Raw genomic sequence first — 27,216 nt, 5'->3', positions numbered from 1 at the left:
AAATAAAGTGTTATTAAAGTACATAGTAAATTTCATTCAAATTTACGTATATTAAACCCAGACTTGAATTTTTTTGTGCATGAAAACCAGAAAGTCTGGCTTATGTTTTTAAGATTTGCGGAGAAGAACCAAAATTTTCAATAACGTCAGTTATGAAATTTATCTGTAAATCAGAGTAATTAGCACTAAATACTTTTTTTTATTTTTGTTGTTTTTTATACATTTTAGACAAATACTTTGAAGTTTTTGTCTACGTTCAAATTGAAAGGATAACATTCGAGTAACAATAACCTTAAAAGACTGGAAATTAATACAAACGTTGAGAGTAGAATACAAGTAATCATTAGTTTTAAATGCATACATAATTAAGTTAGGGATTTACCTGATGATAATTTGTTTAAAAAAATCGTAACGAATGGATCTTATATTAAAACTGACATTCCTTTCTTGAACGCAACGGTTTTAAATGGCAGAAAAAATGGCATGCATGTCATAAAACGTCTATTTCATTTTTAGTAAAAATAGTTAATTTCAAACAATAACTTATAAAGAAGTTATTTACAAGTTTTCGCAAGTCAATGAGGTGCCAAAAAAACGTTCATGGTTTAAAAGCGAGTGTTTGTTGACTTATCAACCCATGTAAATCGTGTAGGCAGTGATTTAGTGTGCTTGTATTTTTTTAAATCGACGATTAACTAGTAATCTAGTTCAGTTTGAATTCTTTTCTCGCGAAAAGTGAACGTATATAGGTATTTGTGGTTTTGAAATAGTTGCAGTGGCTGCTGGAGTAATGTGTTTACATCTCTAAATTGTCTCCGTAAGTATGATGTCATTGTAGTGACTGCCATTAAAAATATGTTGGCTTCGTGCCCAGCCGTTTTCCTATTATTATTATAATTCTAATAATGTTTTGTGAAAACATCCACGAGGGAAAGCTCAAAGAAATCCTCTAGGTTATAGTCAGCTTGTTCTACATAAATATGTTAATGTCTGATCTTAGGATTAGAAAGCTTCAGTCTGCCGACAATTTCAGTGTTAGTATCCCTGTCAATAACATCTAGAGGAATGGTTAACATGCAAGGTATTATAAGCTATTTGAACTATATATAATCTTATTGTGTACTTTTGTATACTCAGGTTGCCTATCCAACCTTCTGTGCTATGTATGGGAGAAGCCATACATAGTAGTATTAAATGCCAGTAAAAGGGTTTCATCACATATGTATAGTTGAATGGAATGTTCAATACTTTTAAAGCACATTTATCATTTTATTAACATTAATTTAACATATTTAGCCGCATATAACAACTTGTCTCAAGCGTAATTGCTTGTTCAGATAACCCCATTACAATACATTATGATAACTCGGTTTACTTACTTGCTAATTCTTTAACACATAATGAGTTTCTAATGTCACTTATATTTTTGTTCTATATGTGGTGATATAAAAAGTTAAACTGAGAAACGGTTCTTTTGCTTTTATAAGAAGCAAAATTAAAAAAATATATATTGATTTAAAGTGATAGAATATGCCACCCAATTAATATCAAATTTCTTTTATGCCTGTGACATTTTGGGATATGTCACTATAATGAGATCTAAGATTTTCGCGAGTATTCATTTAAATGAAACTAGTGTTATTCGGATTTACTACGCGGATTTTATTATTTAAAAACTACATAATCCCGACGTTTCGGTCACTTTGCAGCACGGTGATCACGGTTGCTGCAAATAACCGAAACGTCGGGATTATGTAGTTTTTAAACAATAAAATCCGCATAGTAAATCCGAATAATACTAGTTTCATTGATATGTCACTATTTTGTATATGGATGAAGTGTTGAAATTATGAATGACATGTCGTTTATTATCAACCAGCCAGTTCAGCGACAGTCAAGATGGACCCGTCGCGACGCCAGCGCACCCAGACCAAGGCCACCGCGGAGGAACAAGCTCTAGACCAGATAGCCAGAGAGGTTTGTTAAATCAACTTTTGTGAGGCATCATTATAAATCAATTGATATTATAAAACAAAGCACCTCGTCACGTCTGTCCGTCTGTCTGTTTGCAGTAAACGGAAAAACTACTGCACCGATTATCAAACATTTATCACCACTCGATAGTGCGATTCTCAAGAGAAGTTTTAATATACAATTTGTGTTTCCTTGTGTTATATAAAATCATCATTATAATATTTACCTGGATCAACATATCAGCTAATGGCTATGATCCATGCCGACGGGTTGAGACACAAAAAGTACATAATGCCTGTGTTTAATATTTGTAATATTATTAATATATATATATATATATATATATATATTACTTACATTGGGTTTTTTCATAAAATAACAAAACGTGGATAGAGTTATATACTTTGTACACAATTTACGTATATATATATATATGTATGTGTGTATATATTTTGACTCTCACATGTTCACAGCTCCAAAATCCCATTTGTAATGGCACTAAATTATCATTGATATGATATATATATCTATAAAACTTTAATGATAAATTTTCTATATCTATAAATTATCAATCATATATTATTTATAAATTCTTATATAGTTTTTATAATTTATTACATACATTATATACTTTATATGGTTTTGTCTGCTTATATATAAGGAGCTATATAGATATATATATATATATAATAGTATTGCACATAACTTGTTAACCAGCTCACCTGATGCCTCCCTCGTCGTATTGTGAGATGCCAGACGAGAACACGTGGTTAAATTTAAACACAGACAGATATATATTTATATATCTTAGAAACTATTTGTTGTTATAGTACTTGTAATGAATTAATCTGTGTTATTTAGTCTATTCCGGGTAGGTTTTTTAATTATTCGAAAATGTTTTACAAACAGAAATACAAACTGAATCCTTATAGTTATTCCGAATGATAATTTTCAATAAATGTATTTACATATATTAAATGAAACGTGTACATATAAATTAATGTTGACAGTAACGAAACAAATCAGAATATACTTTGTTTCACTACCATTTAGTTTCATTAAAAAAAATTCTATTACATAGTTTGTTTGACGTGATTTATAGCAACGTAATGAAGTGTAGGTCGCTGTAATGAGTTATGTGATTTATTCCATGTGTGTCACATGGTTGGGATGTTGAGGTCACTGACCCTTATAAGGAGATGTAGCTAATCACATTTAAAATAAAATCTTCATTTACTCTCACAGGCTTTGACTTTAAAGTTAATTTCAATACTGTTTTTGTGTTAAAGGAATAAATTAATTCAAATCTCATGACGATTTTAATAAAGCATTCGGTTTTGAGACGTTTATATTCGAACTAGGGACCAGCCCCGGCTTCGCACGAGCTCTTTACAAAAAATAAAAGTAGCCTATTTAATTTTGAGATTTATTAAACTTATATTACGATAACTTACAAATGGTACGCTCGATTTACATGATTTCAAAAGTAATTTACAGATACTGATGTAGGCTTGAAAATTAATTTATTTTAATAAGACTTACCGTATTTATGTAAATACCTTTTCAATAAACGCTTTAGGAATGCCAATTTTTAAAAGTTGTAAAATGGATATATTTTGTTGTCCTTAAGGTATAGACATATGGCACCGCGGACTTTTCTGTAGACCTATATAAAATACACAATTCTACCATATATTATTTTGTTATATCGCAAAGACTTAAGACAGCGTTGTCGTTACAACCTTTCAGACGGCTCATGTTTTCCCGACATCTTCAACAAATATCGTTAATGTGCACACAAGTAAATACAAAAACTTAACAAATTATATACTAAAACCTTCCTCGAGAAAAACGCTAACGAGTGGTGATAACTGTTTGATAATCGGTGCATTCGTTTTTCCGTTTATCGCGAACAGACAGACAGACAGATGCGGCCAAGGACTGTGTTTTATAATATGTATTGATAAACATCATTTTAATTAATATAATACCAATATTTGTAGCAAATATATAATACCTAGATTTTATCGCGACGAGATGAAAGTGAAAAAAGATTTCGATCGCTGTAAACTAATAAATAAAAATAAATTTAAAAAACAGCGCAGTTACTCGGAGAACTAGTTTCATTTTAAATGTTAAACAAGCTGAAAAGAAATCTTAGACAATGTAAGCGATGCTTAGCACCAGGAGAGGATATCGTTATGACGGTGCTTGGAAGCACATCACCAGTTGAGCTTGAGAGTACATACCTTGACCACTGTTAGCTAAACAATCGTTTAAATTTAACGATTGCATAACCACTAGTTTATGCAATTGAATGTAACATTACATATAGTTTATTGTTTCTTGTAAATATTTAAGAAAATTCGTAAATAATATTTATATTTTGTGTCACAACATTATAACAGCTAAATCTCTCTACAACTTACTGAAAGTCTTGGACCTATCTAGACCTAACATTACTTCATTCTTGGAACGTACTTTTTAACTACTTCGAAGGCAGTCCTAGTAGGTTCGTTTCAAATATGGTTGGGTAGGGAGAGGAGCTTGGACAGTGGAGGTGGGCGTTTGACGCGCATTAGATAAATCGCAAGTTCCAACTTTCAGGCACTGTTGAAGCTCCTCTCCCTGCAACGCGATGGACCCGGCACCCGCACGGTGAATCCATGGAATGCTCAGTATTTCGTATCAAAATAATTGTAAGGATAATTTTCATTCGTGCAACGTGGATTAAAATAACTTATGTGGCTGATGTAGCTGCAGTGGAGCTATAGGAATCAGTTTTAACATAAGGACAGTCTACGACCCGCATGTTCATCGCGTCCGTAGTAGATACTGTATATACGACAACCTATACCATAAAGCCTATATGAATTCAATTTACTGTAGCTGGTTCGTTCCGGCTCCAGCTATCCTAATATCTTATTACACAAGATCAATACAGGTGCCTTCTTTAACGGAGACCCAAAGTTCTTGTAGTACTTCTGCCGCTCCTTTTTTCATATTTCTTAGAGTTTGTTATTAACTAAGACTTAAATATAATAAATAAACCAAAATTGATATTACATCCTATAACATGAGTATACCATGTCTTGTAAATTGATAGAAATACTTACACATTGTGCTCCTTTGTTGATCATTTTAAGTTTTATGCTCAATAAAGCGACTCACTTCTGCCAGCCCTCATTTATGAAGTTGATTATTAGTTTCTAAAACGAGTGACAACCCTGGCATATGCGTGTTATTCTATTTACGCATGTTAACCGCGAGCCGCATGCATGTCGTCGAGTTTGAAACAAAAAAAACGGGTCATCAAAATAGCTGTTCCGGCCCTCCGTTATTTACGAACACCTCGCTAAGACGTTGTTAGGTCTTGAATGAGGTTTTCAATAAATAAGTTTTTATATTTATTGTCAACGATCGGATATTATTATGTGTATATCAGGTATATGTCTATGTTACAAAACGGTTCCGACATACGTAATGTATTTTTTTTATGTAAGTACATCATTACACTTAGCCCAAATCAATTACACGCTCATAAAAGTTATGTGATCGTGAATTATTATTTAAGAAGTAACGACCTATGTTGAGTGTTGGCCTGTTTCAGATCGAAACTTATCTGGCTGACTGTACGTTCCTTCCGATTTCTAGTTTTTATTTGGTCTGTATTATAACTATAAAGAACCCTCCACAATACAGTGGAGACCGCAGCTTTTAAACTGCAAGATTTTAAAGTCCCTATACAACTGCACATATAAATACAGACAATATAATATTTTATGTATCGCCTATACTGTAGACTTTACCTAATATATTATGTAATATATTTGTGTTAAAGCTGAGCAGTAATAGAGATTTAACAATGCAGACAAGAAAAAAGTACTACGTCTACTTCACGTACCGCGTAGTGCGTACTACGGACTACCTATCAACAATTTTTAATAAAGTAGAATATATTAAAAATGCAAATATATTTTTCATATAAACGGGACGTTAAGGCAGGAAGGTTTTATATCCGTCTATTGATCCAATGTTCCGCTGAAACACGAGAATGGGAGTGAACGCTCCGGATTGAGTTTGAGCCGTTTTTATTTACCACTTACATAATATATTTTTTATCTTAATATAAATATCGTCTATATTATAATCGTTTTTATAATAAATAAAACATTCATATTAAAAGTTTATGATAATGTGTACGTGTGTCACGCTGTTTGTGAGCAAGTTGTGAATGTCTGTTCTAAAATATTGTTTAATAATTATTTGCTTTACAATCGAGATGCCGACGGTCATCTGTAAAAGTATATTCTTAGTCGTTCGTCAATTTATCCACGTCTACAACACGAGTCAATTTTAATTATGTATTGATCGCATATGAAGATCACCTCAAAGGAACATCAGCTATGTACATATATAATGAATGATAGGAACAAAGTTATGTCCATTACTATTTCCTGTAATACCAACAATGTATCTTAGAAATACGTAGGTTAATTATAATAAGTATTAAAAAATAGATTTTTAAAGTCTCTTCTAGACTCCGTCTCCGATTCGTCTGGTCACTGACGTCACATATCGATCGCTCTACATACTACACCCCGGAAAAGGGGTGGAGCGTGAGAGTGGGGGTGGGGGAGCCGGCTGATGCAATTCAGAAGATTCTCTTGAAATGTTGCCTGATATAACTTTAAAAAATATAAATTCAGTGCTGTGGTAGAGACGAAAAAACATTCTAATGATACGAACTAGCAATTATATGTGGAAAGTACAAATAATACAAACAGATGATACTGGAGATAAAAGAAGCGCAGGAAACGAGTCACTTGACATCGTTCTGAATACGTATAATGAAAGTTTTAATACGACTGCAAGCCATGCAGGGTGATGGGGTGGAGGGGTGAGTGGAAACCAACCTTCTTGGATGCTCAGCATAAATAAGCATACAGATAATGTGACTATCTCCGATTCATTACGGTTTATACAACACTATTATGGAGTGAAATTCTGCCAGTCGCGAAACCGGTTCGCCGAAACGCAACCCACTTAGGAGTATCATACGAGATGGAGGTACTAAATAACATAATGTAAACAGCTACCATCAGATACCCTTTTAACAGACGTCTGTTATGAAACTTGTCAGTATGTTTATCCGAAGTACAGTTTTGTTTACTACTGACCCACATAGCCAGTCATAGGTGATTGCGTTGTCCATGGTGAAATTTAATCAAATCATTGATTATAAATAGATTTAATGCATCTAGTATAGAGTTAGTATGTGCATGTAGCGGGGTTGTTCCATGGGCGGGCGGCTGGAGAGGGGTCTCGGGAGGGGCGGCCAGCGTCAACGACCGCCACTTCGCCACTCGACTGTACGACTGCGAGAGCAGACACGGCCTCACTCCGCAGTCGCTCCCGACTTCGTCAACGTTTGCAGTCGACTTTAATTTATTATTAGTTGGAATTTCTTCTCGGTAACGTTTTGAATAACTGTCTCGACGTGTGATGTGTTTAACGGCACGTTCCAGTGTTTTATAATATACGTTCTGTTGGCTGTAGCATAAGTTCCGCCGTCACTGATCACAGTTCACACTCGGTTCCATTCTAATAGACGCGTTTTATTTACTTTGTATCCTTTGGATCTCGTGAGTGAATTGGATATGGCTGTATGAATTATTGAGCTGACAATGGTGAAGTTGGGTTTGGCGATGGTGGTCGGCGTGGCGCCGGCGCTTGTCTCCTGGTGGAGGGGGCAGGGTCCGTGGCTGTCGCTTCCGTTGACCTTACAGAGCCCATGCTCAGAGAAGTCCATGAAATGGCCCCAGCGAAGATCACCTTCATTATCCGATTGCTTGGAATCCACCAGCGATGACGATTCCTCGCGGTCTATTGTATGCCACGTGAGGACTAAGGTCGTAAGTAAAAACTAAACGTAACATAATAATATTAAAAAGAAACATACGAAGTAGCAATTTTATAATTTATAATAAAAATATATCCCTGATCTGAGACATGAATCGTAAAATACAAATAAAATTAAGCAATATTTCTCTTTAAGATTTACATCCTATAGATTGCACCTTTTGTCAGCCTAGAAAGTATCAGCAATACTATTACGATTCGCCGGAGTTCCCTGTTCTCGACTTCAATTCGTATCAGTAAATGTTGCGAAGAAAGTTGATTTACATAACAAAGCACGCGAAAGACAATCATACCTATACACGGACGTACACTGCTACTGAATGATTTTAAATATGTGATTCAAACACAGTATATATTATGTTAGTACGTAATAATTGATTTAAAACAATGTTTGTATGAAGTTGTGTGGATATTAATAGAGCAAGGAAATATTAGTTTAAGTCATAATGACTCATACGAGACAGATCGAGCATACGAACCTAACTGCTGTTAGGAGTTATTATCCTTAACAACAAATCGCTCGTCCGCGTTAAACACAACAACGACTTAGGGTTAACAAATATAAATTGTCATTAAACAATAATATACAAATATTATTAAGAACATTTTTAAATAAAAAACTATATAGTCGGTTAACGTAGTAGTGGTTTTTGGAAGCGAGATTATAGTAGGTATGGTTTAAATTTGATTAAACAACGTCATTTCTTTATTATAACAGAAACAATTGTGTGAGTTACAAGCTGTGTAAATATTTTGCGTGCGTCGGTTACTACAAAAAAAAAAAGCTAAGAAATGGTTTTAATATATTTCCCCGAAATATTACTTTATTGATAACATGATTTTACACAGTGTGTATATGGCCTTATATACTTAGAGTGCTATTTTCGGTTTAATTATAATCTGATCTGCCAACGAATAACTCGTGTGCACCCGCCGGATTGCATAACAGATGAATTCCGGTTACGAATGCAAGAAACTTAATTATAAATTGCGTTTTCACGAGCGGAGTTAGGTACCAATCATAGTATTATTATATAATCATGATCATTACTGACTTTACATAACAATACTTCAATTATTTTAAAGCTAATACGTTGTTTTCTCTATAGTTTTGATATTAAATTATTTAACGCCCTCTGAAAGCAAACTGCTTAGTATGACACAGATTTATTTACATATTAATTAATAGATACTAGTTGTTGCTCACGGCTCCGTCTCTATCGGTTAAGATATGGTAAATAATTAAGCTTGTATTCTACTCGCAGAAATTTGTCTATAAAAGTAATATTAATATCGATTTCAGCTATTCAGACATAAGATTTAACAGCGAAACAAACTTATGTTATCTTATTATATAGCTATAAAATGTTATAATTTGTAATATCATGCTGTGTTTGAGTGATTATGGCAGTCTCTGATATTGACTGCGAGCTGTCGTCATGCTATACTGCATCAGCTTCAGTGCGCTTCTAGCTTTATCATGAAGGATCTGTCAGCAATAAAATATAGTTTGGAGATTGCTACATGAATATTTTATTTGACTCTAATACCATTTACAAACTTTAATTTTCAATATTACTGTATTCACAGTGGAAAAAATTATTAGAGTATGAAAATTTCATATATATTATGATTTATTCAGTATTTGATGGTGCTTGCCTGTCGCTCGAATTGATGGTAGGTAGCAAATAAGACATACGTGATAAACGCATAATCAAATTGTTACTGGAAGAAAACACTGTTCCAGTTTTATGCTTTTTTTTATATGAGAAAGGCTGTAAATGAGCAGATGGCTTACTTTATGGGCAGTAGTCCCCATCGCCCATGGACATCTGCAATATAACAGATGTTGAGATGCGTTGCAGACCTTGATTTTTGAGGGAAGAGGAAAGGGATAGAATAGGGAGATGGCAGGAAAGGGTGGGAGTTAGGAAAGTACAACCGTCCCTCTCACTTATTGGACGAAACGCAGCCATTAAAGTCTATTTCACGCCGATCTTCTGTGAGAGGGTGGTACATCCCGGGTCGAGTCAGCCCATGTTCGAGCTGTAGTTACTTGACCACAGCTTGGCTCTACCTTACGAAATGCTGTTCAAAATAGTTCCACCTTCGTTGAACGTAGCTGAAACAGTGATTTAATTTCTTACTTATTTGTTCCTAACTATACTCTTTTGTACTTTATCGATAGATAATTTGTTCTCTCGAAGATGCTTTGAGAAACTTGTTACAGATAAAATTTTTAATCACTGTCATTGTTCCCTATGGTCGCGAGGCTACTTCTCGTACTGTATTTTGTTACGAAGAGATCATTTTTCTCACAAAAAACTATCGCTTTCATAGATTTCTTTTTAGTTGCACCTGGCAGACATTCTGGAAGTGTAGAATTTTAGAGTAATTGCTTTTTAAACCATAAATTCGATTACATTACATATTCCAAGTATTGTGGCCACGACTTCTGTTACGATACAGACATACGTCTTTGGACCTGAGTCCGATCTCCTCAATCTGGTTTAAAGTTTTGCTCTTTTTTATAAACAGTCAACTAATATATTATAAGAAGAATCTTATGAAGTGTGAGCGTCCTGAAAACCTCTCTGGTAGCCTAAATATACCAAGAGGATTATTTAGAATTGTTAAAATATATATTTCATTTAAAAACTGCCCCTACCGAGTACCAACATATAAGAAAATACGACCAATAGATCTTTCTCGAATAGCCTTTATTAAAAATAAAGATTTTGCTTCTAAAGATTTTACGTATCCATAGAATAAATAAAAAAAAAGTATCTTTTCGTGTAATTGTTAGTGAGTGAGTGAGCACTGGTAGGGGAGCGTCAGGCCTCATTTTGAAAAACATTTAAATTGCGTAGTCATTTCACGCATTATATATTATATTACTTAGTATGCTGAATTCAAAGGGTTCGGGGTTAGTTTTCCTGGAGACTAAACACTCAGAACTAAAGTTTTAAACACACTTATAGTCTTGTCTTTGTTGGACAGTTGCGAGTATGTGATGTGCTTAGAACTCAGAGGAAACGAGGATCAAAATCAACAAACAAACAAATGATCTGTCAAACAAATAATGTTTTCAATGACATCACAAACGGCGTTGATTATTTTTACATCATTAAAAACAAACTGTTTTGTCTCCAACTGTAATGTAATTAGGCAGTAAGGTAGCGAACCTTATTATATAGACATGTTAATTTGAGTTGGAATAAATATTGTCATTCATACTGAGATTTTGTTGTATGAAAACAGATTTACGCTCATAGCTACATATGTCCGATGCATCGCTCATGCTGATCTTCACACATGATAATGATAGCTTGGAAATTATTTCAAAAACATTCCTTGGCCTGTCCAAAAAGCGTCTAATAAACATTTTGCTGTCAAATTTTCGGAAGGCACTAATAAAACAGGAATCGTACAATGACCATGTCTTCATCCCCTTTCTCGCTATTTGACTGGAGATGACATTACAACGCCGTACTTCCAGTCTGCACGATACACCATCAGTAAAGACGTATCTTCAGGTTCAGATCTATTGTAGTGGAGGGTCCTCTCCAAATTATTTAAAAAGTAAGAGTCCTAGCAGACGCACACATCCCAAAACTAATTTTGTATAAAGATAAAAAAGACAAGTAAATGAAATCAAAACTAATATTATTCGGATTTACTACGCGGATTTTATTATTTAAAAACTACATAATCCCGACGTTTCGGTTCCTTTGCATCAACAGTGATCACGTGCAGACGAGATGACAATCTTGTCTTCATTTTTTTTCATTTCGTCTGCCCTTTGGTTTCAGCGTGTCTATTGGCGTCAGCCCTAATGTCTTTGACAGCGTCACCGGGAGGGGGAGGGGGATGTCTGACCGTGAAACGTCGGGAGTATGTACTTAAAATAATAAAAAAATACGCGTAGTAAATCCGAAAATATTAGTTTTATTTCAATGAATGCTCGCGAAAGTCTTAGATCTCATCAAATGGAAGCAATATTATAAAAAAATCATATGAAATACTTAAAATCCGGTTTTTTCTTGAATCGTATGTCTTTTTAGCATATAAATGCCAGTCTGAATTTCTTTAATTCTTGTGAATTCTCTAAAATGAAAGCCGTTTTAACTTGTTCATACATACGGTCAGAGGAATGGTCAATGGGTACATTTTGATGGGCATTGTTGATGACTACTACAAATAAAACTTTGTTTAAAATTTCTTCTATATTAATTTCAAAGAAAAATATTCTTTAGGACAACACTGTAGTGGAAGATCACTAAACATTGTATGCTTTGTTCGTGTGTACGTTTGACCTGCCCGACTATTGGTTTCCTAGCCATGCCGACTGTAGAGGTTGCCTCGTGTAATAAAATGGATGAAATCGTTATGTATTTAATTTAATTTAATTTCAATGAATATATTAATTAATAAAATCATTTTAAACTGATGTATGTTACAGTTTATCGAAGCACCTATCAGGTTTGTCCGCATTTATAACTATAACTATTTTTCCTTACTACATCTGTCATTATTATTATTAATTGTATGTAATATTGTATAAACTGAATCTTTGACACAACATTAAATAGACACGATTGTATTTTTATTGGTCTCTGTACGTTAAATTTAATTGTAAATATAATGAAGACCAATCACGAATCTATCGACCTAAATCAAGGATTGACCTGAGACGTGATATATACGTATGTATGTATGCGCTTTAAATACAGACAAACGTCCTAGTAGTTAAAGTTTAAACATGCGGATACCTGTCAGCTGCCAATAGTCCTGGTATATATATACATATATATAGGAGTAACATAAAAAGTGATACTACAGTCTACACTATGTTCATAGGCCGACTGTTCCCGCCACCTCATACAAACAGACGCCTTCGTTTCATAGCGAAATCAATGCATGAACTATGGGAATGTGATATTTAGTAAATTTTTACTTATAATATATTATACATTAGTAGTTTCGAATCCATTATTTAGATGCTTGATATATATATATTAAAAACAAAGTCTGGCTTATAATGGAAAAGTTTTTCTAAGCATAATTATCGAGATATTAATTTATGAAACATCGCTGGTAGGTCAGCTGTCGGTGGTGGCTGGTATTTGGTATGTGGTAGGTGGTAGGTGGTAGGTCCCGTTGCATCTCACAGTTAATCGCTCTCGTTACAGCGCGTGTTTACTATTACCTTTTTTTATATATATCTCGTCGGATGTGCCGACACTTGTCACTACTCAGTGTTGCAGAGCGCCTCCTAACGCTCGCTGTGGTCACTCGCGAGACTGACCAAACCTCGGTTAACTGTTTAATAAATATAAGTGTTAATGTTAATATATTTATAGGTTTTTATATAAAAACGTGATTTTTTGTTTATTTCAGTAAGTTTTGCTGTAGTTTTTATCATTTAGTGGCCATGTATCGCTCGATTTAAAATATATTTAGTGTATATTATTAGTGACTATTAATTGACTTATATACCAGTTATATATATATATATATATATAATTGGCATGCATCATAATATCCTTAGGAAGTTGCCATATTTGCGAGTTGTGACGCTATCATCAACCGCGGAACTATTTCCTCGTGATAATTAATGTTATTAGACCCTGCCTCTAATTGCATTTAATTAAAACTCTTAATAGAATAGTTAACTATTCTATTAAGAGTTTTAAACCTAATGTATAATTAATTTACCGATAACCGGTCAGTTAAGTTAATAAAACACGTTTCCACAAACAGTAATATAATTTATATCTAAACATTAATATTTTTTCTAAAAATTTTAATTTATTTAAATTTGTACAAATAAAATTTCTTCATAGTGAAATTTCAAAGGAATGTGATTCATTTTAAAAAGTAATATTTAAAACTTAACTTTCATTACGATGTATGTCCATAAATGCTGTTCATAGCTTTTAACGTAGCAAATATCCTGGAAGTAGAGCGCAGTACGCACTAAAACAATATGCTGTTAATCATGACCGTGTGGCTAGGGTGGGAAGTGGAAAGTGACTGATTCATCGGGACTTTACATTAGGCATGGTACACAATATAGATACCTGCTGATGTTTTTAATACAATAGGTATTGGAGAACTTAATACGTTATATATTACTAATAAAATTTTCTTAATAAGAATACTATAAGTGAGTCACGACTCACGACCGTCCTGCACTAAGCCTTAATGCAAACTCAGCGTATGATATCCGTTTCGTTTTTGGTAAAAGGATTCGTTATTATAAAGGCGGTGTAGCAAACACAGTGAGTGTACCGCACTGCTTACTAATGTACATTTTATCAGCGAGGCCGCGGAGTAGCGAACGTGTCGCTGACGTTACTTAACTTATAACATACGTAGTAAAACAAACATTCCACTATAATAAATATTAAGCCATGTTTATCAACACTCCTCCCAGCTCATAGCTCCGTGTGAGCTGGTGTGTCGGGACTTATTTTTTATATATAGATCGTAATTATATCGGAACAAAGAATGTATAAGGTGACTCTATAAGGAGGGGTGAGTCGTCACTAGTGAGTATCGATAAGATTAAATTTGTTATCGATAACAACGAAGTGCATACTCATAAGTTCGGTGCAAAAATTGCGTTATTTCTTCACTTTGAAGTGACTGGAGAATTATATAAACGTGTGCGTTCAATGTTTCATGTTTGTGGGAATCGGACGGGTGTAGGGTTAGCTTAGGTCTCCCGGTTTTGTCTGTGGTGGTCACTATGATATCCGCTATGGCTGAGTCAGGACTGGCGACCCCCGAGAACTCCGATGATGAGAGTGGTGATGCCTTCACAGATGGTGATTTCGGTGATTCAGATGACGAGGTGATCGCCGATTGTAAGACAAGTGACGGTTTAAATTCTCAGCACGTCAATGAGACTGTGAACACTGGTGTTGTAGAAAAGAATTGCAGTGACGTAATAGATATAGGAGTAGAGGACAATATGAAAGACATTAGTGAAAATAGTGGTGTTATAGATGATGATGATGATGATTTGATGAAGGATTTGAGCAGCAACGGATCTATTGTCGGCATACTCGGGGATCAGCACAATCATGTACGTATGTATACAGGTTCTCTTAAATTAGAATGCATCTGACCTATACTAAATGTCACGTTGCACCTCCCGGTCTGAATAACTCTACTACTAATGTCTATCGCTCACATTAAAATCGTCTACGTTCATTGTGATCGCGATTATTTTAGTTTTTTAAAATCGCTACAGGTTTATAAATTATATTCATATAACGTAAATGTTTTCCTATTATCTTATCGCCGGAGATAAGTTCGTAAATGAGCCGGAGGCCGGCGGTGTATTGTCGCGGTAATGTTTGCGTCGAAAATTTAACCGTCCAATATTTAACTGGCTGTTTAAACACGATCTGTGGAATGCGTGTTTGAACGCTCGGGAACACCACGTCCGTGACTCCATCAGAACAGACGTTTCTTAGACCATTATGTATCATATTTCGGTCTTACTTATAATTGTCTGAATGTATGTCAGTGTGCCTGTGTCGCTGGCTGGTGTCACTCGTGTGACCTCCGAGATTATGTCATCCACACATCTCATCATTCTCATCGCCGCTAGATTAATTCTATTATACGTGAGTATCGAGTCACTGAAGTATTCTCCCGATTCATACGGTTGTAGAATGGCTTGATGATTAAGGCTTTTGTTATGAGTTCTTCATCCGAAACCATGAATAATAAAAAAAAACCAATACATCGCTTTTGTAGAACTGAGATTAACATTTTAAAGTTTTATAGTGTGCTTGAATTGTAAATATATATAGCAGATGACGTCAGATGTGACAAGGACGTTAAAATTAGCACAACATTGGCTATCCACATAATTTGATTACGAAATTAAACTTATAGTAAACGCAAATATTACTATAAAAATCTTTATGCGTGATGCAACTTGCGTATTGCGGCGAGTTATTTAGAAATGTCCAGCCATTAGTTTTTGCAACACCGGCGTTTATTGACACAGAAATGTCAAAAGATATATTTTATAATTTGTCAATATTATGTTCCAGCGAGACAGAATATACACAGGCAGAGTATGTTCTCGTGATAGAACTGTTTTGATGTTGGTGTAACCTTTTCTTAAAAGCTGGCCGTGACTCGGGAAAGTCGGAGTAAAACGAGGAATTATGTTTAAAAAAAAACATTTACAATCAATAACGGTGTAGCCTGTAGGTATATGATATAAAACTTCATGATATAACAAAGTTGAATGTGTAAGTTGTTGCCTCTTTCTTGCATTATAATAACCAGTGCTTTGTTTTAAAACGCATGTTTTTTTCTAGTCATACAAAGGTTGTTTGAATTCAGCTCGATTATGAATAAGTTATCTATCAATATTGAAAGGGGAAAAACATTTACGCAACAAAAAAGGCTTCAATGTTTTAAATAATATCAAGCATATATAAGATTCAAATACATATATGTAACTATATTTTTTTTTATTATGCGAGTATATAAAAGTTTGAAGTTTAAAAAAAAAATATCCATTTATTGTACAAAATTGTCTTATTTTAATACACAATATTTCATGTAAACTATAACTATTGTACATTTTAGTCACCACTTAAAATTGGCTTCAAGAGCGTGTCCCGTCACGGTTTAATTTGAAACAGGTTAATTGTAAAGAGTTTTTATTTCAAAATATATGCACAGTGTAACATGAAGCTGTCAAGTAATGAGTCTTCCTACCTAAAGTTTGAGAATATCGTAAACTTATTTATAAAGGAAAAAAATATATATTGTTCACACAACTATCCTATATGGACACATTATAGTTGAACCAAAATTGTAATAGTCAATAAAAATTTCTATTAGATTTACATTTTATATGTTAGGGCAGAATAGTTTAATCTTTTGTCTACATAGACTAATCCCTAAAAAAAAAAAAATTTTGTCATACATCCCGTATTTGTGAAAATGGCGCCAATCCAGAATTGCAAATTCAAATATGTATTCGAGTTATAACCTTAATATATTAATTAATAACATTGGAATGTAATGAATAAGTCGATATTAATGTTTGTATTTTTAATTGTAAACATTTTATTGTACAGTGACGATAGCGAAACGACCGCAAGCCAATCAGCCGTTCTCAGTCATACAAGGTTTTTTTTATCTGTAACATTATACATACAAATTGAAAAGCAATCATTTTAAAATATGACGGTGCTATCGTCATTTTGAATCTTATTTCTATTCAGATAAGGCTGTAATACGTTTGCTAAAGTACATTATTTTTATGGTCTCGTGATTCGTGACTTGCAAATTTCAATTACGATACCTCGTTTAAGAGTTGACAGATTAACATCAATGTTTAATACACAGTGCCAGGTTAATGGTTTAGCGATCCCGTACTTTATTCGTTAAAAAATGCAATCTCTCGAAAAAAATCTATACAGTGAATGACCTTTGTGTCCTTGATAATGTGATAATTTGGCGGTGACGTCATCGGACGCCATGTTGTCGCCTGTAGGCCATATGTGAAGACGTTACGTCGGATATGTCATCCAAATATTGCTGAACGCGTTCCGCTAAACTATTTTTGTCTCAACGGATGTTGGGATTTTAACATAGCTTGTCGAATGACTATGTTCAAATATAAAATAATTCAAATAAATATAAGCGTATAATGAAAAGATATCTTATTTATAAAAATGTATGAAATTCAATGATATTTTTCAATTTTTATATTTGATAGTAGTCTGCTATCTCTGTATGATAAACAATTTAATTTAAACTTCCACCTACATAACATTGTTGCAATAACAATTTTAATTATAATTCCCGCCTTATCTCTGTACGATCACGTGCTATCAGCATCGATTTCCGCTCTAACCAGCTTTGAAATAAACTTAAAATTGTTGTATTTAATGTGAACAGTTTGTATACGAGACAGAAAATTTATGTCTGTAATAAAATCGAAGCACATGTCACTTAGTACTCTATACATCGAGAATGTCAGAATTTACATCTCTGAATAGATACTCAGGTTGTCCGACAAATAAAAACATTGACATTGGCAAAATATTCCACGATTCAAGTGCGAATGAAGCCATAACATAAAAAGGGACTTAGGTTTACCAGATTATGTAGTAGAACACAAACGGCATGAGGATTCAATCATGACACCTGATGGGATAACACCCTCTTGAGGATGAAGCCTTAGTTTCGTACACCTAACATTAAGATAGCCGGATGCTTATGGTCTCATAGAGTTGACCTAACCTCCTATAAGGCTGGAGGACCATTGTATCCAATTGCAAAGCCCCTAGCTCCCCTGCATTTCATTTGGTTTTATTTACCAAATAATATAAACTTCTTAACTTTTACACCTCCTTACCTAGTCCTTTATATTTTTGCAATTAAATGCGGAGGCCGCTGGTGCTTATCAGATGGCAGACCAGTCAACTATAAGCACCGACGGTCAAGACCAAAAATTAAAGTATTTAGATTTAAAAAAAAGAGAGAGAAGCAAGAAGGTTGTTCTAGTTGCCTTGTCTCCAGTCTTGTCTCTCTTGAGTGATGCCAAGACTGTTTTATTCTTCAGCCCATTCCAAATCTTTATAATTTTCTTCATAGACTCACAGGAGTCCCGTCTCGGTGACCTGCTTATATATTTTTTTTCTTAACGTGCTGTTGGTAACGTCCTTTCTATTTTTTGTTATTCTGCGTATCAATTATGTCATAGCAATATACATTGGACTACGCCATCACATCTCGTGAAATATCTTCGTAAGGTATTCGCTGTAAAGAATTGTTAACATCGTCACTGACAGAAGAATATAATTGCTTACACGTAAAAATATATATATATTTTTGTAAAAAATTATTATGTTACTGAATAGTGATAAATTCATGTCTAGAAACAAGATTTTTTCAGCAAGCATAGGTCATAATACTCCCAACAATAGAAAACGTGTTTATACTAACTAGAGCAAGAACAGTAACACCTCGAGTGACCGGACTCCGCATACAAATAAAACCTAAACAACTATCCACGTCTGAACACATCGACAGTTCAACGAAGGAGGTCTTAACGAAATTAAAATTAGAATGAAAGATATAAAAACTATGCATTTTTGTTTTTGAAATAAGTGCATAGAATTATGATAGTGATATATGAATTGTATGTTATTATGTACAGGCCGAGCAACGCCTGGCGGCTCGGCGAGCGGCTCGGGCGGAGGCTCGGGAGATACGGATGAGAGAGCTGGAAAGACAGCAGAGAGAACAGGAGGACCATGCCGATAAGGCGTACGACATGTACAACGGTAAGAGCAGTCACGAGGCGTTGGAAGCCTTGTAGTACCACGAGATAGCACAGTCAGAGTGAGTACGGAGTGTTGTCAGTTGACAAAGCCTCGATACTATTATTCATGAAGGAGGATTTATCAAGAAGAAATTAGAAACTTAAAAATATGTGGCGCTAAAGTTAGCATGCCATGTAATACTTTAAATTGTCCAGCCGTTTTTCTGTGATAATATAATAGAGGCCCAGATAACTACAGGCTCCCAGCGTCAAATGTGGTGTAATGGAAAAATTCTCTAATTAAGACATACCTCTATATAATAGAATGAATGTATGTCATCAGAGACGGTGGGCCGCCGCGCTGGCAGCCGGCTAGCAGCTCTTAGTCCGAGCGTCCACTCGCCCCGACGAAGCTCCGAAGACTCCGAGGACGTGCTCAGCATCAAGGACCTCAGAGTGAGCGAACATACGAACAGTATATGAGTTGAGAGTACTTTAATATGACTTATATGTGACATGTGTGATTTGTTTGCAGCACGAGATGAAAGAAGTCGAGGAGAAGTTTCGGAAGGCGATGATCCTGAACGCTCAGCTGGACAACGACAAGGCGGCGCTCGGCTACCAGCTGGAACTGCTCAAGGACAGGATCGAGGAGCTGCACGAGGAGTACGCTCAGCTGCAGGTGACACACACACACACACACACACTTCTCCTAAAGTGGGTGATAACGACCTTTGTGGGTGCTGCAGGCCTAAAAGGGGCAGAGGGGGTTAAGAACCCAGAAAAAATTGGGGTCTTGTGTAAGTTATAGGGGGTTTTCAGTAGGTGGAGGGCGCTAAAAAATATTTATTCTAAAAGTGGGCAGTAAATAAAATAAGTTTGGGAACCCCCCACCTACACCATTAGTATTATTATTATATGAGGACTTCAGAGAAAAAAGACAAAATACTTCGAAAGTAACTCGAAACATGACCGGACCGAGCAAGCTTGATGAAGAAATACATAGCATTATAAACAATTATTAAAAATTTTCTTAACATATGTTGACGTAAGAGAAAAAGTCAGCTGGTGTCATATTATGTGTTGTTTATGGAATAATAGAAAACATATGTGACATTTCCAGCGCGAGCACCGCGAGAAGTGTTCCCTCCACGAGCGGCTCAAGAGGGAGCACGCCACCCTGGAGCGGGAGGTGGCGGAGGCGAGAGACGCCGTGCGGGCGCGAGACGGCGCGGCGGCGGCAGCGGGCCGGGTGTTCGTGGACGCCAGCGCCGCGCCCGGCGTGCCGTCCGGCGGGGCGTGCGGCGCGGTGCCGGCCTTGGCGCTCGTCACGCTCGAGAACCAACAGCTGCTGGACGACGCCGGAGAGGGCACGCTCGGTACGACATACACAGGGCAGAGCGAGGTGTTGGAGGGGATGTCACGATGTGTAAATAACCTAAAAGGATTAGAGCCTAATTGTACAAGAAGTAGGATAAATACTGCTAGTGGCCCTGGATAATTGAGTGGGGAGTGTGGCGAGTACTTAATTTAGCCTCACTGTACGAGAGCCTCCTTCGGGTACATAACGATATGTTTCCTATAACCGTGGCGCGTTCTCCTTTCAGACGTGCGACTGTCTCGGCTGGCGGAGTCCAAGTCGTGCCTGGAGGGCGAGGTGCGGCGTCTCAAGCTGCAGCTGTGCGACGAGCGAGCAGCCAGACAGAACGGAGTAGCCGAGCATCACGACAGGGACCTGGACAACGAACGTCAGTACACAGACACGCATACCACCCGCATAAACACAGTGACGAATGAAGTTAGGACTGGCATCAGGCTATTTAAGCATCGCTTTACTAAATCCATCAGTATTAGGTTCTCATCGCAAATTGTCAAAGTTCATGACACTAAATAGGTCCTTTAGTTATAAAGGTAGTATTTTGTAGTAACGGTAAAAATAACCGTTTTAAATATTTCCGTTTCCATCTTAATATACATTTTCTGGTATCATAAAATTTGGTCGACAATTGATACAGTTTAAACACAAAGCTGAACGCATCCCTTATAAGGTGATGATAAAAAATATCATTCCTCTGAGAAAAAAATATAATGAAGTAACCTGTATACAGTATAATTTAAGAATAAACAATAGCGTGGTACATAGACACCGGTTCACTCCTAGGTTAACAAGGCCAGACTGTAGTCCCAAGGGAAATCTTAGATTAGTCCATAGCAATAGTATTTCGCAGAATGAAAGTCCTCTAAAACAATACTGGCTCGACCATTGGTGAACCAAGATGACAGGATGAACTCCTTGCCGGCCATGACGAGTAGTATATAGTGTGGTATTAATTTTCCAGTGGAGTCGCTCCGCAAGGCGCTGTCAGAGGCGAAGGGTCGCGCGGCTAGGGCGGAGGCCGAGGCGGCGCTGCAGGCGGCCGGCGTAGCAAGGCTCGAGGCGCAGGTTGTGCGACTGCGGGCGCGCCAGGAGGACCAGGACGAGCGAGAGGAGGCGCTCAAACAGGACCGAAGAAGGCTGCAGAGAGAGGTCAGTCCAACGGGACGAGAGTGCCGGGGGAACAGCTCCTGGAGATATACTCCTCATACTAGACGACCGGTGCATTCTGTTACCACTTCTCTCTCGATTGATCAACCTAGACACTTCCTTAACCATATTTCCTTGATTATTCTTTATTTTTTGTCTAAAAGATGGGACCTCCTCCAGACTCTAGATATTCATACAATATTCCAGTTTTAACATCTCGTCCAATTATTGATTCTGACACTCTCTTTATTATCTTCTTTCTTAATTCTCCAACATCTCCTTCTTAAATCTCACTCTGTTACTCAATTTCTGTTTCAAGAACTATCCGCTCTTACTAAAATAAAAGATAGTACATCAAATAGTCACGTGATTACTTAGTGATGACGTCATCTCCCTGATATATGTCCCTGGACATTTATCCAGCCTCTACGATATAGAAATAACTCGAGAAAATATTTGATTATCAAGAAAGTCCCTCCCCCGCGCCGGTCCAACTCCCCGAGCGAAGTTGAATAAAGTAACCAGTGTTTATATTTCTTGCAGGAAGTCGTTGATTTCTGGGCCGTTATAAATAATGGCAATGTCTAATGGTACGGTTGTATTTAACGGAACCCGGCTTGTGGCGAGCGTGGAACCCATACTGACATTAACAGACTAATAATAATAGTTAATAGATTCATGTACATACGAATATTGTGTGAGAGCCCCCACTAATGAGAGGCATGATGAGGAAGTGATGAAAAAATTACAGCTAACATCGGTTAAGACAACCATTTGAAAACAATTCACTTATAATGTTTTAACTTTTATTTCCGTTTTTTATATTCAATAATTCTCCTAAACCGCAACAATATTTATAAAAATGTATATAAAATAATAAATATGTAAAATTCTAACTCGGGAATATCCTACTGACATGAAAATGAATGTTTCCAGGCGAGAGAGGCGCTGAACCGGGTCGAGGAGTTGGAGACGGAGAACAGTCACCTCACCAAGCGACTCGACAAACTCAAGAACGCTAAATCCGCTCTGCTCAAGGACCTGTGACCGAACTAACTCGCCATCACCATTTTTTATATATATATTATACTGCCAGCACGACCGCTTTGTCTGTGACAACAGCATTTTGACGTTGATACAAATTGTATGGATAAAATTTTAAATATCTCCCACGATATTAATATCAATGCATTTTCATTTTATTTTATTTATTACGAAAATTATTTTGTATTATTGAATTGTCTATTATGGAATGCAGGCAAATTTATAATCTGTATATACTAGTGTTGTCTATGGTATGGAATGTGCGTTCTTTTGTGACGGTTAGAATGAATTTTAACGATTATCGTGTATCTGTGACACGGAGGGATTTTTATTTTGTGTAATTAATTATTGAATTTAAAACTGACATTTAATTTATATTCTTATATTTTAGACGTGCTTGTGACGAGCTGCTTCCAAGTGAAGGTCTTATTTAATTTATTATTTTACACGATTGTATCGTACGCTAGTGACCCCGGCTGTATCGTATGTTTGTGTATAATATTGTTTTTATTTACTGCTTTTATTAACAGCGTCTCCCCGGCTTGCCGACGTGTGTCGCTGTAGTATAACTTGCCATGAAGCGAAACGATCGTCCTGGCCGGCCGCTGCTCGCCGTACAGCGGCCGAGACGAAGTTGCTCAAAATTATCTCATGTCACGTGACTGTAGCGTGACCAGCTACTTGTATCGAGCGTTTGATGTAGATTCTATTCGGAAGTTACCAATACTATCGTTATGAACAGTCCATACGTATTTACATACTTTAATATGTCGCCTTACCATTAAGTTTTGATTGTATTTTTTTTCATACGATTCGGTTTTGAAGTTAACATAAAGATATGTCATAACTGAGGATGTAATTATTTTATATAACCTATGTGGCATCGTAATCCGATTGTTGTGTAACTCATACTTATATCTGGATGGGATTTATACCGTACTTCATGTCTGCATCTCGACACTGAATACGCAGCGTTTCGAGTATTTTTGTTCATGAACCCACGCCATACAGTCGAAAATGTAGAACGGAAAAGTATAAACGCTGCGTATTCAGTTTGACGATGCGGACCTGTGGTAAGGTGAGTGTAGTAGTTATTTGAAACGTGATTTACGCCGTAGTCACGCGATCAGTGCCATGGAGCACCAAATTGTATTATAGTTATAGTTGGAGGTAGACGTTAGTGCGAGGCCTGACGCTATACAGATAGTTTATTTGTAGAAATTATGCAATTTATTTACAAATAATTAATGTCCACGTTATAAAGACTGGGATTAGACGCGACGCGACGCCGGCCGGCTGGAGCCCGACGGCGAACGCTCGGTCGGTGTTGTACTAAATATAAGTAGGTATTATTATTTGTAAGTATGTATGTATGTTGGTGCTGCATTACTAATTTATTTCTCTTAAACTAAGAATGACATTTTTTTTGTTATTATAAAAAAACGAAGCAGACTTATCATGTGTAAATTTGGATACTTTGAAATAAATTTCGACTCGGAGCTGTAGTTTCATTTATAATTAAAGGGGAAATGAGAAATGTCGCTTGTTTAAAAAATGTTTAATTTGTTTCGATACAAACAAACTGTACGCTTAATGTTCCTTTCGAATAAATTTTTACGAAGACATTTTTCTGGTTCACACTCGTTTCATAAAAATTACGGGACAATATGAAATCTAACGTTATTTACAGTTTCTTCATTGAGCTGGAGAGTCAGAATGAGTAACTCAAACAAACTTAAATCTTTCGCATTTTAAAGTTAAGTTTCCTAAAGAAAAATCAAAAATTTGGTTGACTAAGATCCGTTACGTTAATATTTACATGCTGAATAAGCAAATAAATAACACTATTTTTAAGTAATTCACTATTCAATAACATTGGAAGTTTAAATTAGACTTAGTTCGTAAAAAAAAGTAACATTTCAGACCACAATAATATTATGTAACAATTAAATAATACACCTAGCGTTAGGAGATTGGTCTCGAGGTCAGTACATTCAGCGGAACACACCTCCAGAGTACGGGAGACCAGCTGGACATACTCAGCGATGGCATGGCTTGGTCCGCACACGCTCGGACAAGTCCTTACATGTGTATACAATATCTAACTCAATTTACATTACAATAAGTCAGAAGACTGTCCGATATGACTTTTCTGTGGACTCCTTCGTTGTTCCTATTATCATACAACTGCTTAAAACGCAAGGTCCACTCGGCTTCAATCCACATCAAACGGGAGTCCCATCGATTACATCAAAGCCTACATCTCTTCACAGTTTGGTGTTAGTTAAATTATATTAGCAGACTACACTTTGGCCACCATTTGGCTGACATTTGAGGTACGAAGATCGGATACTGACATGGCGAGGCTGTTACATGCTCGCCGAGCGCGTTCATCAGGAAAGGTAGACAATGAGTATTGACATACATAAATTGTTTTAGAAAAAACTCACATTATTCGGTAGAGACAGAGTGCACTGAGACCATGCATGTCTTTAATGCTATCGATAGCCATGTGAAACAATCTTAATAGTTATTCTTATATCCTATGTATTTAATCCTACAGATGACCGCTACCCGTCTAAGGGACGGGATGCTGGTTGGGTGTGAGACCTCCGTGCTCGGGGCTGTGTTTCTGTTTTTTCCGCTTCTTCTCCTTTTTCCTCTTTTTCCTCTCTTTATCGTCGTCGTGCCGCTTCTGCTTTTTGTGTTTCTTCTCATATGTGTCGGGATTAGATGAATCTGTAATGTGGAAGTCATGTGTCAAAAGCATTTATAAATATTGATATCCTATTGACTGATTCCACAAGTCCCAAGTTATCCTCTACTATCAAATCACTTTAGCTATGCCTGAAGACAGCCTCAGTTAGGATTCAATGGTTCTATTCAGATAGGATCCCAAAATGGAAGACTTCAGAATAAAAGCAATCGATAGAAATAAATTACTCAAAAGTCTGATAGTTTTTCTGTTTTGGCATAACTTAAAGAATGCCTAGCCTGGTTCATGTATTTTCGTTTTATTTTAATATATAAGCTTCTTCCACAGATTTAAGTTTATCAAAGATTTGTTCTTGAATAAAATATCTCTCATATATAGTGTCATCTTAACAAAATATAAAAATGGTATCTAAAATTTTGACAAGTACACATTTAAAAAGAAACTGCAATGGACCTGGCACCCGCACGGTGAATCCGTGGAATGCTGAGAAGCTTTGTCTCTTCAGATACACAACTATGATATTATTATTTGATTTCAAATTCTACTTGATCTTTCAGTTCCTTTACAGCGACCACAATCACAGGCAGACAAGATGATGTCTGTCAGTAAGTCTTGGTGCTCAGCAAAATAAAATAATAAAACTGAGTAATAAATCTAAAAAACATAGTTTCGTTTTGAAATATACACAATTTTGCTACCTACATATCTTACATATAAAATATATTTTCTTAATTATTCATATATATAATTAACAAACCTTGTAGAGGAGTGTCTTGTCCGGGAGGAGCTCCATCTTTGTGTTTGTGTTTCTTGTGCTTGCTTTTATGTCTCTTGGGCGGTGTTGCACTGATGTAACGGTACTGCTCAGGAAGAGGTCCAGGGTGCAATCTAAAGCCAGCCAGTTGAGAACTGGTCAGAGGTATCAGTTCTTTACCTCCGATTGGTCTTTTAGCTAACACAGAGGCCAAGGTACTATTGTCTTCCTGACCTGGACCATCCACTATACCAGGTAAATTGGGTAGAAAGGAAGATAAGGACTCTTTTAGTTTTTTTCCGTTAAATTTACTGTATGAATGCTCCAGACCATAGTACGCCATTAAATTCGTAGCTCCCGTGAGTTCACATTCTCCTAAAATATTAAACGTTAGCACGGTTTTTTAGCTCAAAAAGAAATCAAACATGGGTATGATGCTTACCAGGTGGTTCCTTCATCAAATAGAAGGGTCCACTGTGCACAATAGAAGGATTCTTGCCAAGCGAGATGGTTGTCTTGAGGGTACCAGAAGAATCTTGACGAGAAACCACTGGTGACCTCGCTCCTCGAGGCGAAGATTTCGGTGAATAAGGTTCTACCTTTCTAAACTGATCAGACATCATCTTGCATAAGCATTGTCTATAAAAAGGAAAATAGAAAAGAAATCTTTCTAAACAAAATGATAAAAACTAAAACGAATATCTATGTCCCTTCTCTTATCGAAACCTTCTAAATATTAACAGATTAAATATTTTGTGGACAAGGAAATGTTTGTGGACAGATTATACAAAAAATTATGTTAAAAGTTCCTACTCAAACAAATCTTATAATGATATTAATATTAAAGAAGTAAAATAAGGGTAACTTAACATATTTCGTATATTTTTTTAGTTTTAGAAAAACAAACCACCGGTTTTGTCTATGATCATAACACGTGTTTCTTAAATGATGGTTTATATTCAAACACT

General features: G+C 36.0%; 2 protein-coding genes across 10 annotated transcripts; one reads left to right on the top strand and one right to left on the bottom strand.

Moving 5' to 3' along the window:
- Positions 1–380: 380 nt before the first annotated feature.
- Positions 381–24,277, top strand: LOC116767783 (leucine-rich repeat flightless-interacting protein 2). Of its 9 annotated transcripts, XM_061527498.1 has the most exons (10): positions 381–817; positions 1,001–1,081; positions 1,880–1,977; positions 19,106–19,232; positions 19,554–19,666; positions 19,746–19,892; positions 20,334–20,589; positions 20,818–20,958; positions 21,550–21,737; positions 22,671–24,277. In XM_061527498.1, the coding sequence occupies exons 2-10, from the start codon at positions 1,066–1,068 to the stop codon at positions 22,779–22,781; spliced, it is 1,197 nt and encodes a 398-aa protein (XP_061383482.1). In that variant the 5' UTR covers positions 381–817; positions 1,001–1,065; the 3' UTR covers positions 22,782–24,277. The 9 variants fall into 9 exon arrangements, with proteins under 9 accessions (XP_061383482.1, XP_061383486.1, XP_061383485.1 ...); XM_061527502.1 differs by lacking the exon at positions 1,001–1,081 and having other exon boundaries at positions 382–817; positions 1,884–1,977; XM_061527501.1 differs by lacking the exon at positions 1,001–1,081 and having other exon boundaries at positions 382–817.
- Positions 24,278–24,321: 44 nt separating this feature from the next.
- LOC116767594 (mediator of RNA polymerase II transcription subunit 19) lies at positions 24,322–26,990 on the bottom strand. Its single transcript, XM_032657992.2, has 3 exons — positions 26,691–26,990; positions 26,252–26,623; positions 24,322–25,517 (listed from the first exon to the last, which is right to left on the bottom strand). Exons 1-3 carry the CDS (start codon positions 26,869–26,871, stop codon positions 25,357–25,359), a joined length of 714 nt encoding a protein of 237 aa, XP_032513883.1. The 5' UTR covers positions 26,872–26,990; the 3' UTR covers positions 24,322–25,356.
- Between the last annotated feature and the right edge of the window lie 226 nt (positions 26,991–27,216).

The sequence above is a fragment of the Danaus plexippus genome, assembly GCF_018135715.1.
Source record: "Danaus plexippus chromosome 9 unlocalized genomic scaffold, MEX_DaPlex mxdp_26, whole genome shotgun sequence".
In the NCBI taxonomy this organism is placed as follows: Eukaryota; Metazoa; Arthropoda; class Insecta; order Lepidoptera; family Nymphalidae; genus Danaus; species Danaus plexippus.
This window is presented reverse-complemented; position numbering and strand designations above follow the sequence as displayed.

Bases quoted from the DNA above. Each gene is read 5' to 3' on its own strand.
- LOC116767783 (XM_061527493.1), top strand. From the start codon at position 14,651: ATGATATCCGCTATGGCTGAGTCAGGACTGGCGACCCCCGAGAACTCC. The intron at 19,667-19,745 runs GTGAGCGAACAT...ATTTGTTTGCAG, and splicing joins TCAGCATCAAGGACCTCAGA to CACGAGATGAAAGAAGTCGA. The intron at 20,959-21,549 runs GTCAGTACACAG...TTAATTTTCCAG, and splicing joins CAGGGACCTGGACAACGAAC to TGGAGTCGCTCCGCAAGGCG.
- LOC116767594 (XM_032657992.2), bottom strand. From the start codon at position 26,871: ATGATGTCTGATCAGTTTAGAAAGGTAGAACCTTATTCACCGAAATCT. The intron at 26,624-26,690 runs GTAAGCATCATA...TTAATATTTTAG, and splicing joins TTTGATGAAGGAACCACCTG to GAGAATGTGAACTCACGGGA. The intron at 25,518-26,251 runs GTTTGTTAATTA...TCCACATTACAG, and splicing joins ACAAGACACTCCTCTACAAG to ATTCATCTAATCCCGACACA.